Source organism: Heteronotia binoei, chromosome 4, assembly GCF_032191835.1.
Source record: "Heteronotia binoei isolate CCM8104 ecotype False Entrance Well chromosome 4, APGP_CSIRO_Hbin_v1, whole genome shotgun sequence".
NCBI classification, from domain to species: domain Eukaryota; kingdom Metazoa; phylum Chordata; class Lepidosauria; order Squamata; family Gekkonidae; genus Heteronotia; species Heteronotia binoei.
The window spans coordinates 81,408,211-81,429,652 of NC_083226.1; the positions used below are offsets into that span (position 1 = coordinate 81,408,211).

Sequence of the window (21,442 nt, forward strand, 5' to 3'; positions counted from 1 at the left end):
CACACCCTGCAGCTCAGGCACAGGACCTCCATCTTAGATGCATTTAATTTCAATTGGCTCTTCTTCTGTCAGTCATCCATGAACTCCAGTGCCCTGGCCAGAACCTCTGGTGAAACCCTCTCCTCCAGTGCCACCCTTTGTCTGCAACAGAGATGAGTCATTGCAAAGCAGTCCCTCATATACTAATGTCAGTGAGGTGGTGGGTCATAAAATCATAACTGACTGTGCCAAATATTGCTGTTAGATCGAGTAACAACAGCAGTGCTGACCCACCTCAATCCAGGTGTCAGTAACAGTCAGACTCACCTCAATTCAGTATCAGTCAGAAATCATGGTAACATATTTTAACATTAACATGTAATGCTTTACGTACAAAGGCAATAATGAAAAAGTCACCATTCATTTCTGTCAGCATCACAGTTGCAGTCATGCTGAGAATCAATGCAGCTTCCTTGTATCCCACAAGCACATTTTTGAACATCTGGCATGGAACCTCCCCAGTATGTCTGTGTCTCATTGATTTTTCCAATCCACCAGCTGAATGGAATCCCTTTTAGAAAGACATTAGAGAACACTGATGATCTTTGCAATTTCATGTTCCACCTGTTTCTCTTCATCTCAAGACAACATATTATAAACAACTTTTTAAAAGGATCATTTTAAATTTTAAATAAAATGCTAACAGTTTTTTATTTTAATATTTCATTATGATGAAACAAATGACTGTCAAGGTTTTTGCTTATAATACTGGAAACAGAGAACCAGTAGTTCCTAAGCCAGCCAGGCATGATATTAGAATCATTTATCTTAAACAGACTACTTATAAAATAGCACATATATAAGAAGAGATGTCCTCACCCCAAATACTTCAGGTAATTAAAAATGTAAAGAAAGCTCAATAGAATATCATGATTCAACTAGGGAGAAAATGAAAAGAGTAAGACCAATTTCCCACTCGCCTTATGCCACTCTCACACTCCTCTTCTCAGTGGGGCTTTCATCCAATTTCACACTATCTGCCCCCGGGGCTGCAACTAGCTTCACCCTTTTTGCATGGCAAACATAAATTTAGAGGTTTCTGTTTGCCATGCAAAGAAGGCGAAGCTGGTTGCAGCCCCGGAACAGATAGCGTGAAATCAGACAGAAGCCCCACTGAGAAGAGGAGTGTGAGAGCAGCGTAAGGCGAGTGGGAAATCAGTCTAAGGCTGTATCTTGTAATAAAAACACATCTATTCATATGCTAAGCATCTGGAATAATGTTTGTGTTTGTAGCAGTAAACACCATGCAAGAAAGTATATGTAGTCCTGAGGGAGGAACCATGTTAAATACTGCGCTCCATAACAGATCTGTTGTACCCAGTGACAGAAAGTGACTTCTTACAGCTAGCTTTCTCTTCAGTATCATTTACACTAAGATTAGAAATCTGGATATTTCCCTAATGCTACAGGACTGTACATTACGGCAAAAGATGCTGCCAGCTAAGCAAAGCAGTAAATGCACAAAATATACAGAAAAGGGTAATTACTAAAAGATCTGAAGCATGAAGATAATCCATCTTAAAGAAGAAGGGACAAGAGGGGAAATTTGCAAAGAATACAAAAGTCAAGGCATCAGAGGAAAACAATATACTGTTAAACTGTTTGGCAAAACACTGCTGGATTTTGCTTTTATTTGCTAGGAACATTCAAACATTCAGAACTACCTTTCCTCCAAGAATCTGGAACTTTTGTCTCCTTTTTCTGAACAGCAATTGCTGGTACTTAATGCAGTTCATTGTTAGACAAGCCCTCTGCTACCCTGTCAGTCTGTCAGCTTGCAACATATTGACACTTTCACAGTATACAATTGACAGCTCAGCAGGCCTTCTAAACAAAGCACCACAATTCCATTTTTTTAAAAGTAAAATCCATGATGACATCTTGGGTTTTGGGTTTTGCAATTAAACACTGGGGGAAATGAAAGGCAATGAACTTGCGTACATAATTCACAAAAGATCATTTTAATATCCCTCATACACTCACAGAAAACTGCCATAAACCAGTGGCTCCAGCATTGACACACCATCTCTGCTAGATGGGCATAGAGTTGTGTATACAGAGTTCTGCTTCTTTTTTTTTAGTTAGGGAATATTTAGGGAGGATGAAAGGAAAGAAATACAATCCTCACATGTCATATTATAAGTCTGGATATTCTATCTCTTTGAAATCAAGAGTGTGCCAGGGGGAAGTTGTCTCTTTCTTCATTGTCCAGAAATATATAGATTAATTCTTTGACCAAATAGCCATCAAATTTAGCAACCTCTTTCAGATATTTCCTTATGTTAAGAAAAAGGGGCAATATTGCCTTTAATTAATCTAACTGGGCACTGGAGAAAATGCAAATTGGCTAACAGCAAAAGAATTTCTTAAGAGCTAGATCTGAGTACAGTAGAACCTTATAGACCAACAAGATTTTCCATGTAAAAGCTCCCTTTGTCAGATGGTCATGTGCAAAAGGGAGCTTTGAATCTTGAAAGTTTTTACCCTGAGCATCTTGATGTCTCTAAAGTGCTACTGGACATAAAACTAGCTCTTCTACTGCAGAGCAACACAGCTGTAGAGCCCAGTAAGCCCCTCTAGCCCACCTCCCAGTTCTCTGAGAGGAGACCAGTCTTGGGAACCTGCTAACAGGGCGCTTTAGAGTTCATTCAAAAGAAGGAGGCAGTGCTCTTCTACCTTCCACCACAAAAGCTGCCACCAGACTGAGTATTCAAGTTCCATTCCACCCTGTTCCCTTAGTAGGATCAATAATCCCCAAGCGAGCAAGGAGATACTTAAGGTATTCATATACTCAGTAGCACTCTTGGATAAGGCCAAAAGGCAACTGGTCCTTTCTGCAAGCCACTGACACAAACACCAGAACAAAAGTTCAAACAAAATGTATTCTGGGTACATAGGCATTCCACCACACATAGTGCAAAAATAAATAAATAAATAAAAAGCTTTTAAAACTAGCTAAATTACAGAACTTCTGGGGTTGGATCATGGAGAATTGAGCTGCTTCTCAAAAGGGGAGTGAACCAGAGCCTTTGTTCTGGGCAGAGAAGGCGAATCCAATGCCTGCTGCCTACTTTTCTCAGTGAGGGAAAAAGGCAAGACATGCATGGAATATTTTGAGGGGATTTACTTTGGCTGACAAAGAGTCCCAGCGGGGTTCCTTTTAAACTTTGAAGAGTCCCCATCAAGGAATTGCATTCCAGCGTCTACAGAGGGTCTCTGTGGTTATTAAATTGACAAATTCATCAAGATTCAAGCTTTATTTGGACTATCTAAATTTCTAAATATTAATTTTTGAAGAGGACTGTGTTAAGGAGGTTAAATTTGGCTGCAAGGTAAGGAGATTTTTATCTTTCATTCCGGGACTAAATCAACTTTATTTGAGATAAAGATTGAAATTTGGACTTAGCTACAACATTATAAAGTTATAAACAAGAGAAGGGGGCAATTTTGAGACTTTTTGGAGATTTAGAAGCAAAGTTAAAGGCTGAAAAACAACTTATGTTTGGAATACTTGCGGTTTCTGTAAAAAAAAAACACATTGTCACTGAGTTGCTGAGCTGGAAGACTGCACAGGAAGTGATGCAAAAATTGTATCGTGAGATCTTTCAACCTTTGAGAATGAGACTTTGTGGCAAGAAAAGCAGGAAGAGGCCATTGGAAGAAGGGAATTTAAAGACCTCCTGGTCTTCTGTAGGACTTGAAAATCATAGAAAAATTGTGGCAGCCATTAAAAGAAGGTCAAAATAATTTAAAATTCTAAAAAATAATAATAATGGGACTTTAAAAGTTATTGGAGCTGGCAGATTTCATCACTACAGAGTGAAACATATTGTAATACATGAGTGGTATTAATTTTGGTGGCCTTTTGGAGAAAAGGAACATTTTAAAAGGGCTAGAAAAACCGCGGGCGCCATTTTGTCTATTTAAAAAACTTTAAAAATTAATACCTTGGGCTGAGAAGCCCTGAGAACAGTGATTTTGGATGCATTGAAAAGGGCATCTCCCAATCTTTAAGATCCAGTGGTTTATTTTTAATTTGGAGAGATCAACATGAAAGCTTATTTTGGCAGTGAGGGGTGTGGAATGTCGAAGCAGAGGCTGCCGAAACAGACACGCGCAAGGACTGCTTTACTTGAGGAGGGAAAAATGCCAAAAATACAAAAACAACTAGATGCCATGGAGGCAAGACTGATCAAAGTGATGAAGGAGCTAATAACAGAAAATAAAAAGTAAATAGTCAAAGAACTAGAGGTGGTGAAGTCAGAAATAAAAAAAGAAATTGTAGATCTCAGGCTCTGCAGGCTCGGTTTCTTCTGCAGGGTCCCCAGCACCCATGACACTACCCCCCCCCAGGGCCCCCCTCCGTCGAGGGGCCTGGGAGGTCGGGGTGGTCGCTGTGGAATCGTTGCACCAAGTCCGGGGCATGAAGATTGTCCACAGGTTCCCAGGACCGGTCTTCTGGGCCGTATCCCTCCCAGTCCACAAGGTACTGGAGGCCTCCACGATGGTACCGGGAGTCCAGAATCTGGCGCACCTCATATTCTTCCTCGTCATCCACCAACACCGGTGGTGGCGGCGGTGGGGAAGGAGGCCGAGCTGGGTCAGGGGGTGCAGCTGGAACAAGGAGGGAGCGATGGAACACAGGGTGAATGCGGAGGTGGGGTGGCAACTGGAGCCTGAAGGCGACGGGGTTTATTTGTTCTACGACGGGGTAGGGTCCAATGAACCGTGCATCCAGCTTGTGAGACCGACCAGGCTGGCGCAGGTAGCGAGTTGAGAGCCACACCTGATCCCCCGGCTGCACTGGAGGGCCTTCTTGCCTCTTTCAGTCCGCAGCCCGTTTATATGCCTCCTTGGCCTGCTGTAGCTGCTCTCGGAGCAAGTCTTGGCTGGCGCGGAGTTCTTGCAGGTAGGCATCGACGGCGGGGACATTCGTGGGTGGTAGGATTGCCAGGAAGAACCGAGGGTGGTACCCGTAGGTTGCAGCAAACGGGGTCATTTGGGTGGATGAATGGACCGCATTGTTGTATGCAAACTCCGCTAGGGGCAATAGAGTGGTCCAGTCATCCTGCTGGTAACAGGTGTAACAGCGGAGATATTGCTCTAGCGTGGCATTGGTGCGCTCTGTCTGGCCATCTGTCTGTGGGTGGTAGGCTGAGGACAGGTGCACTCGAGTACCCAGGCTGGAATGGAGGGCTTGCCAGAACCGAGAGGAGAACTGAGGGCCCCGATCGGAGATCAGATGGGCTGGGAGTCCGTGCAGACGAAAGATGTGTTGCAGGTAAAGCTGGGCCGTCTCCTGAGCTGTGGGAAGTTTCGGGCACGGAACAAAGTGGGCCATCTTGGTAAATAGGTCGACGACCACCCAGATACAAGTCTGACCCTTGGAGCGCGGAAGTTCCATGATGAAGTCCATCGAGATGGTCTCCCAGGGTCCTGAAGATGTGGGCAAGGGCTGTAGCAACCCTGAGGGTTTGGCTGGGATGTCTTTGGCCCGTCGGCAGACGTCACAGGAGCTGACATAACGGGCAACATCAGCGCGAACTTGTGGCCACCAGAATTCCCTTGTCAGCAAGTGGGTGGTCTTATGCTGTCCAAAGTGCCCGGCGGGTAACGAGTCGTGGGTCAGGCGTAGCACTTCTGCTCGCAAGGGCCCGGGCGGCACATAGAGGCGTTCGCGGTGTAGCAAGAGGCCGCCTCGAGTCGTGAACTCGCCTGTTGGGTCATCTTGGAGAGCCTGGAGGTGTTGCTGGACCCAGGGATCATTGGCCTGGCTAGCCCGAATGTCCTCCACGAGTGCTGGTGAAGTGGAGGTGGCTGCAAATACTGAGGGTGGCAGGATTGGAGCAGCGGGCACGGTCTCAGTTGAGGCAGGGGCGTATTCCAGTTTCCGGGAGAGCGCGTCTGCTTTCCGGTTCTGGGTATGGGGGATGTAGGAGATCCGGAAGTCGAAGCGAGAGAAGAATAGGGACCACCGGATCTGGCGCTGGTTGAGACGGCGGGTGGTCTGGAGGTGTTCCAAGTTCCGGTGATCGGTGAGCACTTGAACAGGGTGGCGAGCCCCTTCGAGGTAATGTCGCCAAACCTCAAATGCCGCCTTGATCGCGAGCAACTCCCTCTCCCAGATGGTATAGTTCCTCTCTGCAGCAGTGAGCTGGCGCGAGTAATAGGCGCAGGGCTGGAGTGGCTGGGACGGCTCCTCGCGCTGGGACAGCACTGCTCCCAGGGCCACGTTGGAGGCATCAGCTTCCACCGTAAAGGGAAGCTGGGAGTCAGGGTATCTCAGGAGTGGCCTGGTGGCAAAGCGAGTCTTCAGGGTGGAGAAGGCGTTATCGGCCTCTGGGGACCAGCGGAAGGGTTCTTTGGGGCGGAGTAGTTGAGTCAGGGGTGTGGTCAGGGATGCGTAGGCCGGGATGAATTGCCAATAGTAGTTGGAAAAACCAAGGAACCGCTGCAGGTCTTTGCGATTCTGAGGAGCCTGCCAGGTCAGGACCGCTTCTACTTTTTTCGGGTCCATGAGGATCCCCTGCGGTGACACAATGTGCCCAAGGAACTCGACGGAGCGCAGGTCGAAGTCGCACTTCTCCAGCTTGGCGTAGAGGCCATGGGCTCGTAGGCGCTGCAGGACCTGGCGGACGTGCTCGGCGTGCTGGGCAGGATTGCGGGAGTAAATTAGGATGTCATCCAGGTATATGATCGCGAAGCGGTCGAGCAGGTCCCGGAATATGTCGTTCATGAACCTCTGGAAGACAGCGGGGGCATTGGTCAATCCGAAGGGCATCACCAGGTGCTCGTACTGCCCGTATCGGGTCCCAAACGCGGTCTTCCACTCGTCTCCGGGCCGTATGCGCACCAAATTGTACGCTCCATGGAGGTCCAGCTTGGTGTAAATCTGGGCCCCCTTTAAGCGATCCAAGAGTTCAGGGATCAGTGGTAGAGGGTACCGGTCGCGGATGGTGATCTTGTTCAGGGCCCGGTAGTCATTGCACAGCCGCAGCTCCCCACTTTTCTTCTTCACGAAGAGGACTGGAGCAGACAGGGGAGAGGTTGAGGGTCGGATGAATCCGCGTTTCAGGTTCTTGTCCAGGTAGTCTCGCAGAGCTGCCAACTCAGGCTCCGACATCGGGTACAGACGCCCCACCGGGAGTGGTGCCCCAGGTACTAGGTCAATGGCACAGTCATAGGGCCGGTGAGGGGGAAGCTGATCCGCTCCTGTCTCTTCGAAGACATCGGCGAAGTCCGCATACTTCTGAGGGAGCTGAGGACCACCACTCGGGATGCCGGCTGCTAGAGTGGTGGGAGGAGTCAGATGGGGGCATGGGTCTCGGAAACGTAGTTCCTGCTGGGCCCAGTCCACGATGGGGTTGTGCAGCTTCAGCCAGGAAAGGCCCAGAATCAGCGGGAAGCGAGGCATGCGGGCGACATTAAACTGCAGCTGTTCTTGGTGCTGCTGGATGTGGAAGGTGATGGGGCAGGTCTCCTGGGTGACGGAGCCAGAACGGAGGAGGCGCCCGTCGATAGCCTCCACCAGCGTTGGAGTCTCTTTTGTCTGCACTGGTATCTGGTGCTGCTTTACAAAGGCAGCATCTACAAAACAGTGGGCCGCTCCCGAGTCCAGCATGGCATATACAAACAGCCAGCGTTCATCAGGCAGACGGAGTTTGACTGGTAGCAGGAATGGGCCCGGGGTATCAGTCTGCTGTTCGGAGGACCCAGCTAGTCGCCCCAGGCTGGAGGGCCCACTTACGCCTGGGGCTGCTCTTTTGGCGGCGGTGGCAACGAGGGTCCGGGTATCCGACGCTTAGCAGGGCAGCCAGAGGCATAGTGGCCTGCCGTACCGCAGTAAAGGCACAGATTCTGCGTGCGGCGTCTGGCCTTTTCTTCTGGAGTCAGGCGGGGTCGAGCAGCTCCAAGCTGCATAGGCTCCTCCTCGGCTCTGGTACTAACTGGGGATGGGCGAGGAGCCAAGTGGCACGGCGCAGGGAGCTGGCGCCCTCTGGTCTTGGCTTGGCGGCGACTTTCCAGGCGGCCATCAATGCGGAGGCAGAGGGTGATAAGTCCTTGGATCGTGGGTGGCGACTCCACCCTGGCCAGTTCATCCAGGACTTCCTCTGCCAGCCCCTCGGTAAACTGGTCCATCTGGGCAGCCTCATTCCACGCCAAGTCTTGGGCCAGGAGCTTGAATTCGGTGGCATACTGAGCCACTGAGGATTTGCCTTGTTTCAGCGCCCTGATCTTCCGGTTGGCTGTGGCTGCTTGGACTGGGTTTGAGAAGGCAGCAGACAGGTGGGCCTCAAACCCCTGGTAATCAGTCAGCAGGGGAGAGGACGCAACCAGCAAGGGTGTGGCCCATTTGGCCGCCTGCCCCTTTAACAGGCTGATGATGAAACACACCTTTGTTTTGTCGTTGGGGAAGTCCCGAGCTCTTAGTTCGAAGTACAGCCGGCACTGCGCTAGGAAAGCAGGAAATTCTTCCACGGCACCCCCAAATCTGTCAGGTGGGGGAACTGGGCACTTGGCTGGAGCACTGGCCACAGGTTGTTGCTGCAAGTGTACTACTGCCTGTGTCAGCTGCTGTACCTGGGCTTGGAGCGCAGCCAGTAGTCCTGTGGTTCCACTTGCTTCAGCATCCATCCTGTGGAATGGGTGTTGGTTGTGGGTGGAAGCAATCTGTCACGAGCTGGGGCTGAGTCAGGCAAAGTCCAGGGGCAGTCCAAGGTCAGCAACTCATGAGCAAGGAGGGTCCAAGGCGCCAAAACAGAATCGTAATCCAGGTATCACAGGTCAGAGGTTCAGAAGCCGAAGTCAGGGGGTCCAGAGGTCCAAGCCAAAGTCAGGAATCCAAAAGCCAAAGTCAAGAGCCGGAGTGGATGCTAGGATGTCAGGTATGTGACTAGTTGCTTCCACAAAGCCTCCTCCCAAAGCCCACAGCTATATAGCCCTCTGCTGCCTGTTGCTCATTTGGGCTAATTGCTGTCTCAGAGCAGCAGCCAGGATCCTGCCGAAACTTAAGCATCCTCACACTTAGAAGGGCCAGAATCCTTTCACCACTCAGGGCTCAGGGAGCGTCTTGCTTGTGAGCGTGCCGCCCTCCTCCGATCCCTGAGGTCCTGACGAAGGCGGTCACGCACACGAGCCACCCGAGAGGGCGAGGCAGGGGGGCTTGGATCTTCTTCAGCAGGAGGCAGGGGCACTGGTGCAGGTGGCAGGGGCACAGTTCCTTCTGCAGGCTCTGCAGGCTCGGTTTCTTCTGCAGGGTCCCCAGCACCCATGACACAGAGTAAGAATTATGAAAGAGTTGCCGAGAAAACTCATAAATGACAGAAGATTATACAAAAAGTTAACGGATAAGTTGCGGGATATGGATGTGAGATACTGATGGATACTGCCAGAAGGTCTAAGTTTTGAACATGGAGAAAAAAGTATTACAATTACAAACGTACTGGAACTGTGGAAGTTTTTTTTAAGAAAACAGGGGATTTGGGGATACAGAATAAAGAGAAGAATCATTATAGATTACAAATTAATATATTAGAACGTAAATAGCCTAAATTCGCCGCAAAAAAGACGGGCTACATTTCAATGGATCAAAAAACAAAAATGTAATATAATTTGTCTACAAGAAGTACATATTAAACAATTGGATCACACATTTTTATGGAATAAACAATTGGGAAAAGAATTTTTCCCTATGGAGAAAAAAAGGGGTGTGATTTTTTATGTTAAACAAGAATTAGATCCAAAATTGATTTTTAAGGACAGTAATGGCAGATATCTAGCTGTGGAAGTGATGATGAATGATAAAAAGATGTTGTTGTTGGGATTGTATGCCCCAAATGGGGCAAAAGACTCTTTTAAAAAAGATATCACGCAAAAATTACACCAAGTGATCTATGATCAAATAATGATAATGGGAGACTTCAGTGGAACAATTATAAATGATTTGGACAGATCAGGAAAAAGAAGCAAGGAGGGGAAATTACCAAAGTCATTTTTTGATTTAGTGAAGCAAGAAAATTTGGAAGATATATGGAGGAAATTCAATCCCAAGGTGCGTGACTAAACTTTTTTTCCAGCAAAGCATAACTCTTTCTCAAGAATAGATATGTTATGGACTACAAAAGATCTTGGACTTATGATGAAAAAAATAGAGATTCTTTCTAAAGTTGGGGCTGATCACAACCCACTGATGTGGTCGGCAAAAAGTGTGAAAAAGACTAGATGGAGAATAAATGACGATTTGCTACAAAAAACAGAGATAGTGGTGTCTCTAGAAAAAGAAACTAAAGCTTTCTTTCAAATAAATGAAAATGAGGACATTCACTTCCAAACTGTGAGGAATACGTATAAAGCTGTAACTAGAGGTTTTTTTAAATTACAATGAATAATAAAGACAAAAGAGATAAAGAGAAACAATTGCTGGATATTCAAAAAGAGATTGGAAAAAAAGAAAAGGAACTTAAAAATGACCGGGGGAAAAAAGAAAATAATAAGGGAAATTACAATATTGCAGAATCAACTGAAACATTTGTTAAAGAAAGAGGTAGAATGGAACCTTAAGATGTTACAACAGAAATCCTTTGAAGGAGCAAATAAACCTGGAAAATACCTGGCTTGGCAAATGAAAAAAAAAAAAAGGGAAAGCAAATTTGTTACTAAAATTGTATTGGAAGGTAAAGAAATAGTTGACCAAGCAGGAATTAAAAGGGGATTTTTTTAAATACTATGCTAAGTGAGCCCCTTAACAGAAAATATGGAAAATGTCTTAAATGAACCAAGTGAAAAAACTGAAGCTGAAGCAGCAATAAACTCAATGAAATTGGGAAAGGCACCAGGTCCAGACGGTTTTACAGCATAATTTTATAAAGTCCTCACAGAAGTCTTAGTACCAAAACTTCAAAAGTTGATGAATACTATAAGGATTGATGGGAAAATACCAAACACATGGAAGGAAGCAATAATTTTGTTGATACCAAAAGAAGATAGAGACACCACAAATGTAAAAAAAACTATAGACCAATTTCATTACTTAACAACGATTACAAAATATATGCTAGGACACTAGCAGAATGACTCAAACAGCATTTGAACAGTTTTGTTAAAGAGGAACAAGCAGGATATCTCCCCAGGAGACAAATTAGAGATAATATCAGAACTGTTATAGACATTGTTGAATATTATGAGAAGCATCCTGAAAAAGAAGTGGCATTATTCTTTGCAGATGCAGAGAAGGCCTTTGACAAAGTGAATTGGGACTTTATGTTTGCAGTGATGGAGAAATTAGGACTTTTATAAGAATGGTTAAGACGATATATACTGAGCAACAAGCAAGACTCTGTATCAATGCAGATTTGATGGAGTAAATGATAATCAGCAAAGGTACAAGGTAAGGTTGCCTTCTATCTCCATTGATATTCATAATATCGCTAGAAATATTGCTTATGCAAATACAAGAAGATAAAGGAATAGAGGGGCTGAAACTGAAGGGTTTTTCTTATAAATACAGAGCGTTTGCTGATGATGTAATGTTTATTAATGAAAATCCCCTATCTGTGACACCATTGCTGCTTCATAAAATTCAAGACTATGGAGAATTGGCAGGCTTCTATATAAACAAAGAAAAATTGAACATTTTGTGTAAAATATGACAAAGAGTCAACAGGAAGAACTGCAAAGAGTAACAGAGTGTGAAGTTGCTTCAAAAGTAAGATATTTAGGTGTGAAAATTATTATGAAAAATATAGATTGTATAAAAATAATTATGAAAAGTTTTGGCGGAAAATTGACGAAGATTTGATAAAATGGAATAAGCTGAACTTGTCTATGCTGGGCAGAATTGCTGCAATCAAAATGAATGTTCTACCAAGAATTATATTTCTATTTCAAACAATTCCAATTGTGATGGACAATAAACAATTTACTAATTGGCAAGGAAAAGTCTCAGAATTTGTATGGGTGGACAAGAAACCAAGAATTAAAATGAATATTTTAATTGATGCAAAAGAAAGAGGAGGTTTCCAACTGCCAGATTTAAAATTGTGTCATGATGCAGTATGTTTGGTATGGATTGCAGAGGGCTCTGGAATAGAGCAGAGAAATGCTACAAGCGTGAGGTTTGTGGCTTAGCAGCTGGGGGAGTTGCTGAAAACTTTTGAGTTTGTGTGAAGGGCTGAACGTGAAGATGATTGAAGTGATTGCTGCTGATTGATTGGGAGTGGCTGTGTTCCCCACCCTCTTTGCATTATTAAGCTGCGCCTTGCCAGAGAGCTAAAGGGCTACTGGCCTGTGGCTATTAGCCTGGGGGCTGTGTAAGGACCAGGAACCCAGATTCCTTGTGTTCCCAATAAGATAAGTAGACTCTCCAGGCAGGGGGCCACATAAACAAACAGGGTTTAAAAGGGGACTATATATTTTTAAAAAGCTATCATGAAGGTAGAATGCCAGCAAGGGGTTGGGGGCTTTTCAGTGTTTTGCATTGAGTGTCACATTTATGACTATCTGCCCACAGGACAGAAATCTTGGGTGTGTGCTCGATGCAAGGAGCTCCTGGTCCTCAGGGAACAAGTTCGTACCCTTGAGACTGAGGTGACTGACCTGGAGAAGCAGAGACAGTCAGTTAGGCACTCACAAAAGACTCTCGGGGACATGTTAGTTGAGCCCCGATCTAAACGTGGCAGCCCTGTGGCTGCCAGGAAGCATGAGGGTCAAGAAGGAACAGGGCACCGGGCTGAGGATAAGGGGAATGCACCCTCAGAAGAGACCTCTTCTTCGGTTGCTGAACGGGAATACTTTCGTGCCAAGGAACCATCCCTGGGCAGGGAGAGAGGGAGGGTATTGGTAGTTGGTGATTCGATCCTTAGGCAATAAGACAGCCAGGTGGCAAAACACGTACTGACCGTATGGTGACTTGCCTGCCTGGTGCAAAGGTAGTGGACATTACGTGTGTAGTAGATAGGCTGATAGACAGTGCTGGGGAGGAGCCGGTGGTCGTGGTGCATGTTGGCACCAACAATGTGGGGAAATGCAGTTGTGAGGTCCTAAAGGGAAAATTTAGGCTGCTAGGTGGGAGACTTAAGGCCAGGACCTTCAAGGTAGCCTTCTCGGAAGTGCTACCTGTTCCACGTGCAGGACTGGAGAGACAGGCACAAATAAGAAGTCTCAATGTGTGGATGAGATGATGGTGCAAGGAGGAAGGGTTTAAGTTTGTTAGGGACTGGGATGCTTTCTGGAACAAGCGGGAGCTGTACAAAAAAGACGGTCTCCACTTGTCCCCAGATGGAACCAGGCTGCTGGCACTTAAAATCAAAAAGGTGGCAGAGCAGTTTTTAAACTAAATCTTGGGGGAAAGCCGACAGGAGATGAAATGTTTCTGGTTCAGGAAGACTCATCTCAAAGAGATGAAGGGTTAGCTGTTACTTTTCTACCAGGTAAAGGATCAGAGTTGTCCACTGAGATGGTGACAAACAGAATGGACTGCCTGCCAGAGCCTCGAGGCAGCAGGAGGAAGGTGGTGGGCCTAGCTTGCCTGGGAAATTATAGATGTTTGTACACAAATGCTAGAAGTCTTCAAAGTAAAATTGGTGAGTTGGAATGTTTAGTGTTGGGGGGAAACACAGACATTGTGGGAATTTCAGAAACTTGGTGGAATGAGGAGAATCAATGGGACACAGTGATTCCTGGATATAAGTTATACCGGAAGGATAGGGAAAGAAGGGTTGGAGGTGGGGTGGCTCTGTATGTCAGAGAGGGCATACGGTCCAGTAAGACTGAGGTCAGAGAATTAGATTCCCTTATAGAAATGCTTTGGGTTGAAATAGAGGGCCCAAAAGGAAATTTAACTATGGGAGTTTGTTATCGCCCACATAATCAAAAGATAGAGGACGACTATAATATGATGGAAGGCTTAAAGATAGTGGCTAGACGTAAAAACTGTGTCATCATAGGTGATTCTAACTATCCACAGATTGATTGGGTCAATATGTGTTCTGGTCGAGAGAAAGAGACTGAGTTTCTAGATGCTCTCAATGACTGTATTATGGAGCATGGTCTCTGAACCTACCAGGGGTGGGGCAATCCTGGATTTGGTCCTAAGTAATGCCCAAGACTTGGTGAGAGATGTAAAAGTGATTGCACCGCTTGGGAGCAGTGACCATAACGTTATTGATTTCACCATTTGTATAAATACAGAGTTGCTCCAAAAGACCATTACAACCACGTTTAACTTTAAAAGGGGTAAATTCTCTGAGATGAGGAGGCATGTGAAGAGGAAACTGAAAGGAAAGGTAAATACAGTCAAAACCCTTGGGGAAGCTTGGAGGCTATTTAAAACTACAATCCTAGAAGCTCAGATAAAATATATACCACAAGTTAGGAAAGGTACAAACAGGTATAAGAGAAGGCCTGCACGGTTAACAAACAAAGTACTGGAAGCTGTAAAAGGTAAGGACTCCTTTAAGCGGTGGAAGGCTAGTCCAATTGAGATTAATAAAAGGGAACACAGGCAGTGGCAAATCAAATGCAAGACTGTGATCAGGCAGGCAAAAAGGGACTATGAGAAGCATATTGCAAAAAACATAAAGACAAACAATAAAAATTTCTTCAAATATATTAGAAGCAGGAAACCAGCCAGGGAGGCAGTGGGGCCCTTGGATGACCAAGGGGTCAAAGGATTACTGAAGGAGGATGGGGAAATGGCTGAGAAGCTGAATGCATTTTTTGCCTCCGTCTTCACTGTGGAAGATGAGAAGTGTTTGCCTGCTCCAGAACCACTTATATTGGAAGGGGCGTTGAAAGACCTGAGTCAGATTGAGGTGACAAGAGAGGAGGTCCTACAACTGATGGACGAATTAAAAACTAATAAGTCACCAGGTCTGGATGGCATACATCCAAGAGTTCTGAAAGAACTCAAAGTTGAACTTGTGGAACTTCTGACAAAAATATGTAATTTTCAATTGAAATCTGCCTCTGTTCCTGAGGACTGAAAAATAGCAAATGTTACCCCCATCTTTAAAAAAGGGTTCCAGAGGAGATCCGGGAAACTACAGGCCAGTCAGTCTGACTTCAATACCGGGAAAATTGGTAGAAACCATTATCAAGGACAGAATGAATAGGCACATTGATGAACAAGAGTTATTGAGGAAGACTCAGCATGGGTTCTGTAAGGGAAGATCTTGCCTCACTAACCTGTTACATTTCTTGGAGGGGGTGAACAATCATGTGGACAAAAGAGACCTGATCGATATTGTTTATCTTGACTTCCAGAAAGCTTTTGATAAAGTTCCTCATCAAAGGCTTCTTAGTAAGCTCGAGAGTTATGGAGTAAAAGGACAGGTCTTCTTGTGGATCAAAAACTGGCTATTTAATAGGAAGCAGAGAGTGAGTATAAATGGGCAGCCTTCGCAGTGGAGGACAGTAAGCAGTGGCGTGCCGCAGGGCTCGGTACTGGGTCCCATGCCCTTTAACTTGTCCATAAATTATTTGGAGTTGAGAGTAAGCAGTGAAGTGGCCAAGTTCGCAGATGACACTAAATTGTTCAGGGTGGTGAGAACCAGAGCGGATAGTGAGGAACTCCAAAGGGATCTGTTGAGGCTGGGTGAGTGGGTGTCAACGTGGCAGATGAGATTCAATGTGGCCAAGTGCAAAGTAATGCACATTGGGGCCAAGAATCCCAGCTACAAATACAAGTTGATGGGGTGTGAACTGGCAGAGACTGACCAAGAGAGAGATCTTGGGGTTGTGGTAGATAACTCACTGAAAATGTCAAGACAGTGTGTGATTGTAATAAAAAAGGCCAACGCCATGCTGGGAATTAATAATAATAATAATAAATTTTATTTCTACCCCGCCCTCCCCGCAAAGCGGCTCAGGGCGGCTAACAGTGAATAGTATATTAACATAAATAGTAAAACATTAGATTAACATTTAAAATTAAAAATATAAAAACCCATTAATTCAGTTAAAACACTTAATTTACATTACATTATATATATATATATATATCTGGCAGTAATGGCTGTTCTGGCGCTGATGCTGCCAGTTTAAATGGTGTTAAAGATGGCGGTTCTTCATTCATTGCAACTCAGCAGTCCGTATCACTATAGGCGCATCTAAAAAGGGCAGTCTTGCAGGCCCTGCGGAACTGGTCGAGGTTCCGCAGGGCCCGCACCTCCTCCGGGAGCTGGTTCCACAGTGCAGGTGCCGCAACTGAAAAGGCTCGCACCCTGGTGCTTTGGAGCCTGGCCTCTCTCGGCCCAGGGATGGTCATTTTGTTTTTACTTGCTGACCTCAGTGCCCTCTGGGGTTCATACGGGGAGAGACGGTCCCTTAGGTAGGCAGGTCCTCGGCCATATTATTAGGAAGGGAATTGAAAACAAATCAGTTAGTATCATAATGCCCCTGTATAAATTGATGGTGCAGTCTCATTTGGAATTCTGTATTCAATTCTGGTCACCGCACCTCAAAAAGGATATTATAGCATTGGAAAAAGTGCAGAAAAGGGCAACTAGAATGATTAAAGGTTTGGAACACTTTCCCTATGGAGAAAGGTTAAAACGCTTGGGGTTCTTTAGCTGGGAGAAACATTGATTGCGGGGTGACATGATAGAGGTTTACAAGATTATGCAGGGGATGGAGAAGGTAGAGAAAGAAGTACTTTTCTCCCTTTCTCAAAATACAAGAACTCATAGACATTCCATGAAATTGCTGAGCAGTCGGGTTAGAATGGATAAAAGGAGGTACTTCTTCACCCAAAGGGTGATTAACATGTGGAATTCACTGCCACAGGAGGCGGTGGCAGCTACAAGCATAGCCAGCTTCAAGAGGGGGTTAGATAAAAATATGAAGCAGCGGTCTATCAGTGGCTATTAGCCACAGTGTGTATATATATGTGTGTGTGTGTATATATATATGTATGTGTGTGTATGTGTATATATATGTGTGTGTATGTGTATATATATATGGCCACTGTGTGACACAGAGTGTTGGACTGGATGGGTCATTGTCCTGATCCAACATGGCTTCTCTTATGTTCTTATGGATTAAAGAATTGATGACGTTACTAAATAAAAAGCTGCTGCGTTAGTAGGTCATGGAAATATTTTTGGTTGGCATATTTGTTTTATGGGAAAAATAAGATGGATGGCTTTTTCTCAAATCATTATATAAGAAGAAACTTGCTAAGTACTTGGGTAAAATATAAAAAATATGGTGATGAGAGAAAGCCGCTATGGATTGTGCCAATGGAAGTATTAAAATTATTTTCAGAAACTGATGCAGGAATGTAGTTAACGTACAATCAGCTATTAAAAATACATGGAGGAAAGGTGGAACTAAAATCAGCTGAAGAGTTGCAATATAAATATAATTGGTTTCAACTACAACAAATTAAGAGCTTGATGGAACAGGACATTAAAAATGAAGGTATAAGACAGGAGCAAACAGAATTGGAAAAAAATGCTGTTGGGTGATAATGAAAAGTTGATTTCAAGGATTTATAAATTACTATTAAAGTGGTCAACTGAAGACGAAGTAGTTACATCTCAAATGATAAAATGGGCAATCAATTTTAACAAAGAAATACAAATCTTGTGAGTATTTATAGAAGAACTCTATGAAGATTTTGACATGTTATAACATTAAACAAAACTGTTTTAAAATGCTGTATAGATGGTACATGACACCTAAGAAACTGACAAAAATGAATAATCAGGTGTCAGACAGATGTTGGAAATGTAAAAAACATGAAGGATCTTTCTACCATATGTGGTGGACTTGTGAAAAAGCAAAACAATTTTGGCAAATGATTCAGAAAGAAATGTCAAAAATTTTAGGTTATGGCATCAAGAGGTCTCCAGACTCTTTTTTGTTGGGATTACAAATGGAAAGTTTTCCAAAACAAGATAGAACAAGATAGAACGATGGTGTGGTATCTGCTTTCAACTGCAAGGAAATTGTATGCGCAGCTTTGGAAGCAAGATAAAATACCAGAAAAATGGGACTGGATTTTAAAAGTTATGTCATGGAATGAAATGGACAAACTTACAAGAGTCTTAAAAGACTATGATTTGGAGAAGTTTAGGAAGGAATGGGAGAAATTTCAAAAATATGTTGAAAAACAATGGAAAGTAAAGGGACATTTAGTGATTTTTGATAATAGATGAATTGAGTGGAACAATGGACTAAAGTTTACAAAGGGAAAATTTTTCCTTTGACAAATGAAGATGAACTTATAGAGTTAAATTTTCTTATTTTATATTTTTATTTCTTCCGTATTGATATAAGGTTCTAAAATGGAGATTCTTGATTTGTTAAGTTACTTTGTTTCTTTTAAAATTTTAAGTAAACACTGAGTGGGGTCAAGAAAAAGGGAGGGAGGAGAAGGGGGAAAAAGGTGATGTATTGTTTTTATTTTGTATTATTTTAAAAATTTCTTATAGATTTCTATAACAATATATTGCAAATTAATAAAATTGTTTTAAACAAAAAAAACCTAACTAAATTACCTTGGCCACAAGCCAATCATAGATACGTAAAAGTCCAGAGCTTCACAGGGCAACTCCCCTCAGGGACTGTCCGGCAGAGTCTTCCAAGGTTCTTAAAGATACACTTCACTGACCCTCAGATCACAGCAGCTCATTGCCTAAGCAAGCAAGCTCGTCAAGGAAAGAAAATCTCCTCCTTTTACCATCCAGAAGAACCACTAATTAGCAGCCAAGGTCTAATGCTGTTCAGCTGGCTGTTATCATTCCTTGATTGTAAGCAGAGTTCCTGCACCAACTTAGCCAAACAACTAAAACATAAGCCCTGGCACTACAAAAGCTGTCCTCTGAAACTACTGTCATGAATTGATGAAGTCGTCAGCCTCAGATGACTAGGGAGTTCTTACACAAAAGAAGGATCAATGATGAATCAAATCTTTGAAATGTAATCCAGTTTGCATTTTTACATACCAAGGTTGTAACTTGTCCTCGTGTGGAAAAAGCAAATCAAGATGATTCTTTATCTGAAAACCTGTACTAGTTGTTCTATATTATAAAGTGGACCTGCAATAAAACTTTAACAAGCCATATTACTTTCATTTTAAGGTATCATGGGCCAGCCAGCTACTACCTGCTTCTTTTTGAAAAATTAGAAGAATTGGGTACTTCACCGATGAAATCCCCACTTGAGCAGCTGGATGCAGCTGCAGAGCCAATGGAGGAAGTATTGGGAAGCAAGTCTTCCAGGAGAAGAAAGAGATGCCACAAAAGCCAGTGTCTCCACCTCCTCCAGCCTCTCCTGAACAAGCAGAGTTTAGAAGGGGTACTTGACAGCTCTAGAGAAAAGACCTGAAATGTTTGCCTAATTGCTCAGCAATTATCAGTGTTAATTCCTGGAGCAGAGTCCTTGAAGGACCAGGACTGACAAGCTGATAGGGAAACAGTAAACGCTTGCACCTGTGAATGAGATTGTAAGGAAAGTGAATGCAATTGTAAGGAACAGCACTTGGGCCTTGGAGAATGAGCCAGCAAATGAGGCAGATGAAAGGAACACATTAAGTGAGGATTGGTGTGGAAGCAACTTTGCTTGCCATTGTTCTGTGAGGCTGATCTGCTTAGCATGCAGAGATCTATCCTGAGTTGCTACCTTGTACCTTGTTGCTGGTAACTTGTGCTTGTTCCTACAACCTGGGACCCAGACCCTGTATATGTTTCCCAGCCCTGGAACTGGACCCTTGAACCCTTGACCTTTGCCCTTGGACTGGACCTGTGATCTCTGACTCTATACTGATTTGTAGACTTTGCCCCTGTACCTATTGTTGTGCTTATTGTTACTGCATTTGCATATCCTGGAAATCCAAGGTGGAGCAACAGCATCAGGCTTGGCCCTGAACATAACTTAATGTCTCACTGGTCTAAAGTAGAGTGGAGTCTAGGTGAAAACTGAAGTCATCTCACTTTCATGATTCCCTATAATGAAAAATGCAATAACTTTCTGCTTTCAATTTCACCTAAATTCCTGCTATGAAGCTGGTTAATAGTTTTGCATATATTCTTGAAGAAATACATCTTAATATTTTTAGTGCATTTATTCAGATGAACTTGATTGGGATTTATGCATCAACATATAGTGTTATCTCTCTGGATCCGATGCCTAAGGCTTTATTTTCTCTGCTTTAATACCACAGAGAAAGGTTCAGAACAGCATTCATTAGCTGTAAACAAATGTTATGGGCTTTTAGATGAATTTACCAAGTTGACAGAAAACCTGAAGCATTTATATATTGATGAGAGATCAGTAATGCTATTAAGGGATTACAATGTAGCAATGATTAGCCAGAGCTCTGCTTTGTTCCTGAATGCCAATAATCAGATGAAAGGCAAATAATAGATCTGGTACAAGAGAAAAGAAGGGTAAAACCCTGACTATGTGAAAATATTAGTCTGTGACTTCTGGAGGTTTTTTTTTAAGTGAGGGAGCAATCCCAAGCAGTTTCTCATCTTAAATTCCATGTTATTAAATAGATTTGCTCCTAGGAAAGTGTCTTGTAACTTGAGAAGAAGAAGAAATTGGATTTATATCCCAACCTCCACTTCGAGTCTCAGAGCAGCTCACAATTTCCTTTATCTTCCTCCCCCACAACAGACACCCTGTGAGGTGCGTGAGGCTGAGGGGGCTCTCACAGCAGCTGCCCTTTCAAGGACAACCTCTGCCAGAGCTATGGCTGACCCAAGGACATGCCAGCAGGTACAAGTGGAAGAGTGGGGAATCAAACCCGGCTCTCCCAGAAAAGAGTCTGCACACTGAACCACTACACCAAACTGACTCTGAGTTTAATATATTTCTGTTTCTGTTACAAGTTTCATCTATTTGAACCATTACTTACTACAGACTAATGCTCATTGTATAATTTCTGCTGGTGATGTGAACAAATCTTGTAATATTATATTCACCACTTACTTGAGTGGTGGGAAGGTCAGAGCAGAGTGTGCTGATGGAATTTCCACTGGAGAAAGCCCTACAACACTTCACCTTTCACAAGTTTAAAGACTGAACAGGCACTAACATTGTGTGCATGCACATGCATATGTAGAAACAACACAAACACAGTGCTATTTATGCATCAATATATGGTGGGGCTACCCTTGGTCCTGCTCTGGAAACTCCAGCAGGTGCAGAATGCAGCAGCCCGGTTGTTGGCATTGAGGCCTATCTGGGCGTGGATACATCCAGTGCTGCACAAACTGTACTGGTTACCCATTGAGTACCAGATCCATTTCAAGGTGTTGGTTCTTACCTTTAACGCCCTTTACAGCCTGGGACCTGCATATCATCAGGACTGCCTCTCCCCATATGAGGCTCCCCCGGGCACTACAGTCAGCTACACAACATTTTGTGATCCCTGGGCCTAAGGATATCCATCTGG

General features: G+C 44.1%; 1 protein-coding gene across 1 annotated transcript in view; it reads right to left on the reverse strand.

Moving 5' to 3' along the window:
- The window catches only part of CNTNAP4 (contactin associated protein family member 4), a 456,846-nt gene that overhangs the window by 84,252 nt on the left and 351,152 nt on the right, over positions 1–21,442 (reverse strand). The window contains exon 15 of the mRNA XM_060235480.1: positions 397–550. Coding sequence (XP_060091463.1) covers positions 397–550 — 154 coding nt within the window. The remainder of the gene's footprint in view (positions 1–396; positions 551–21,442) is intronic.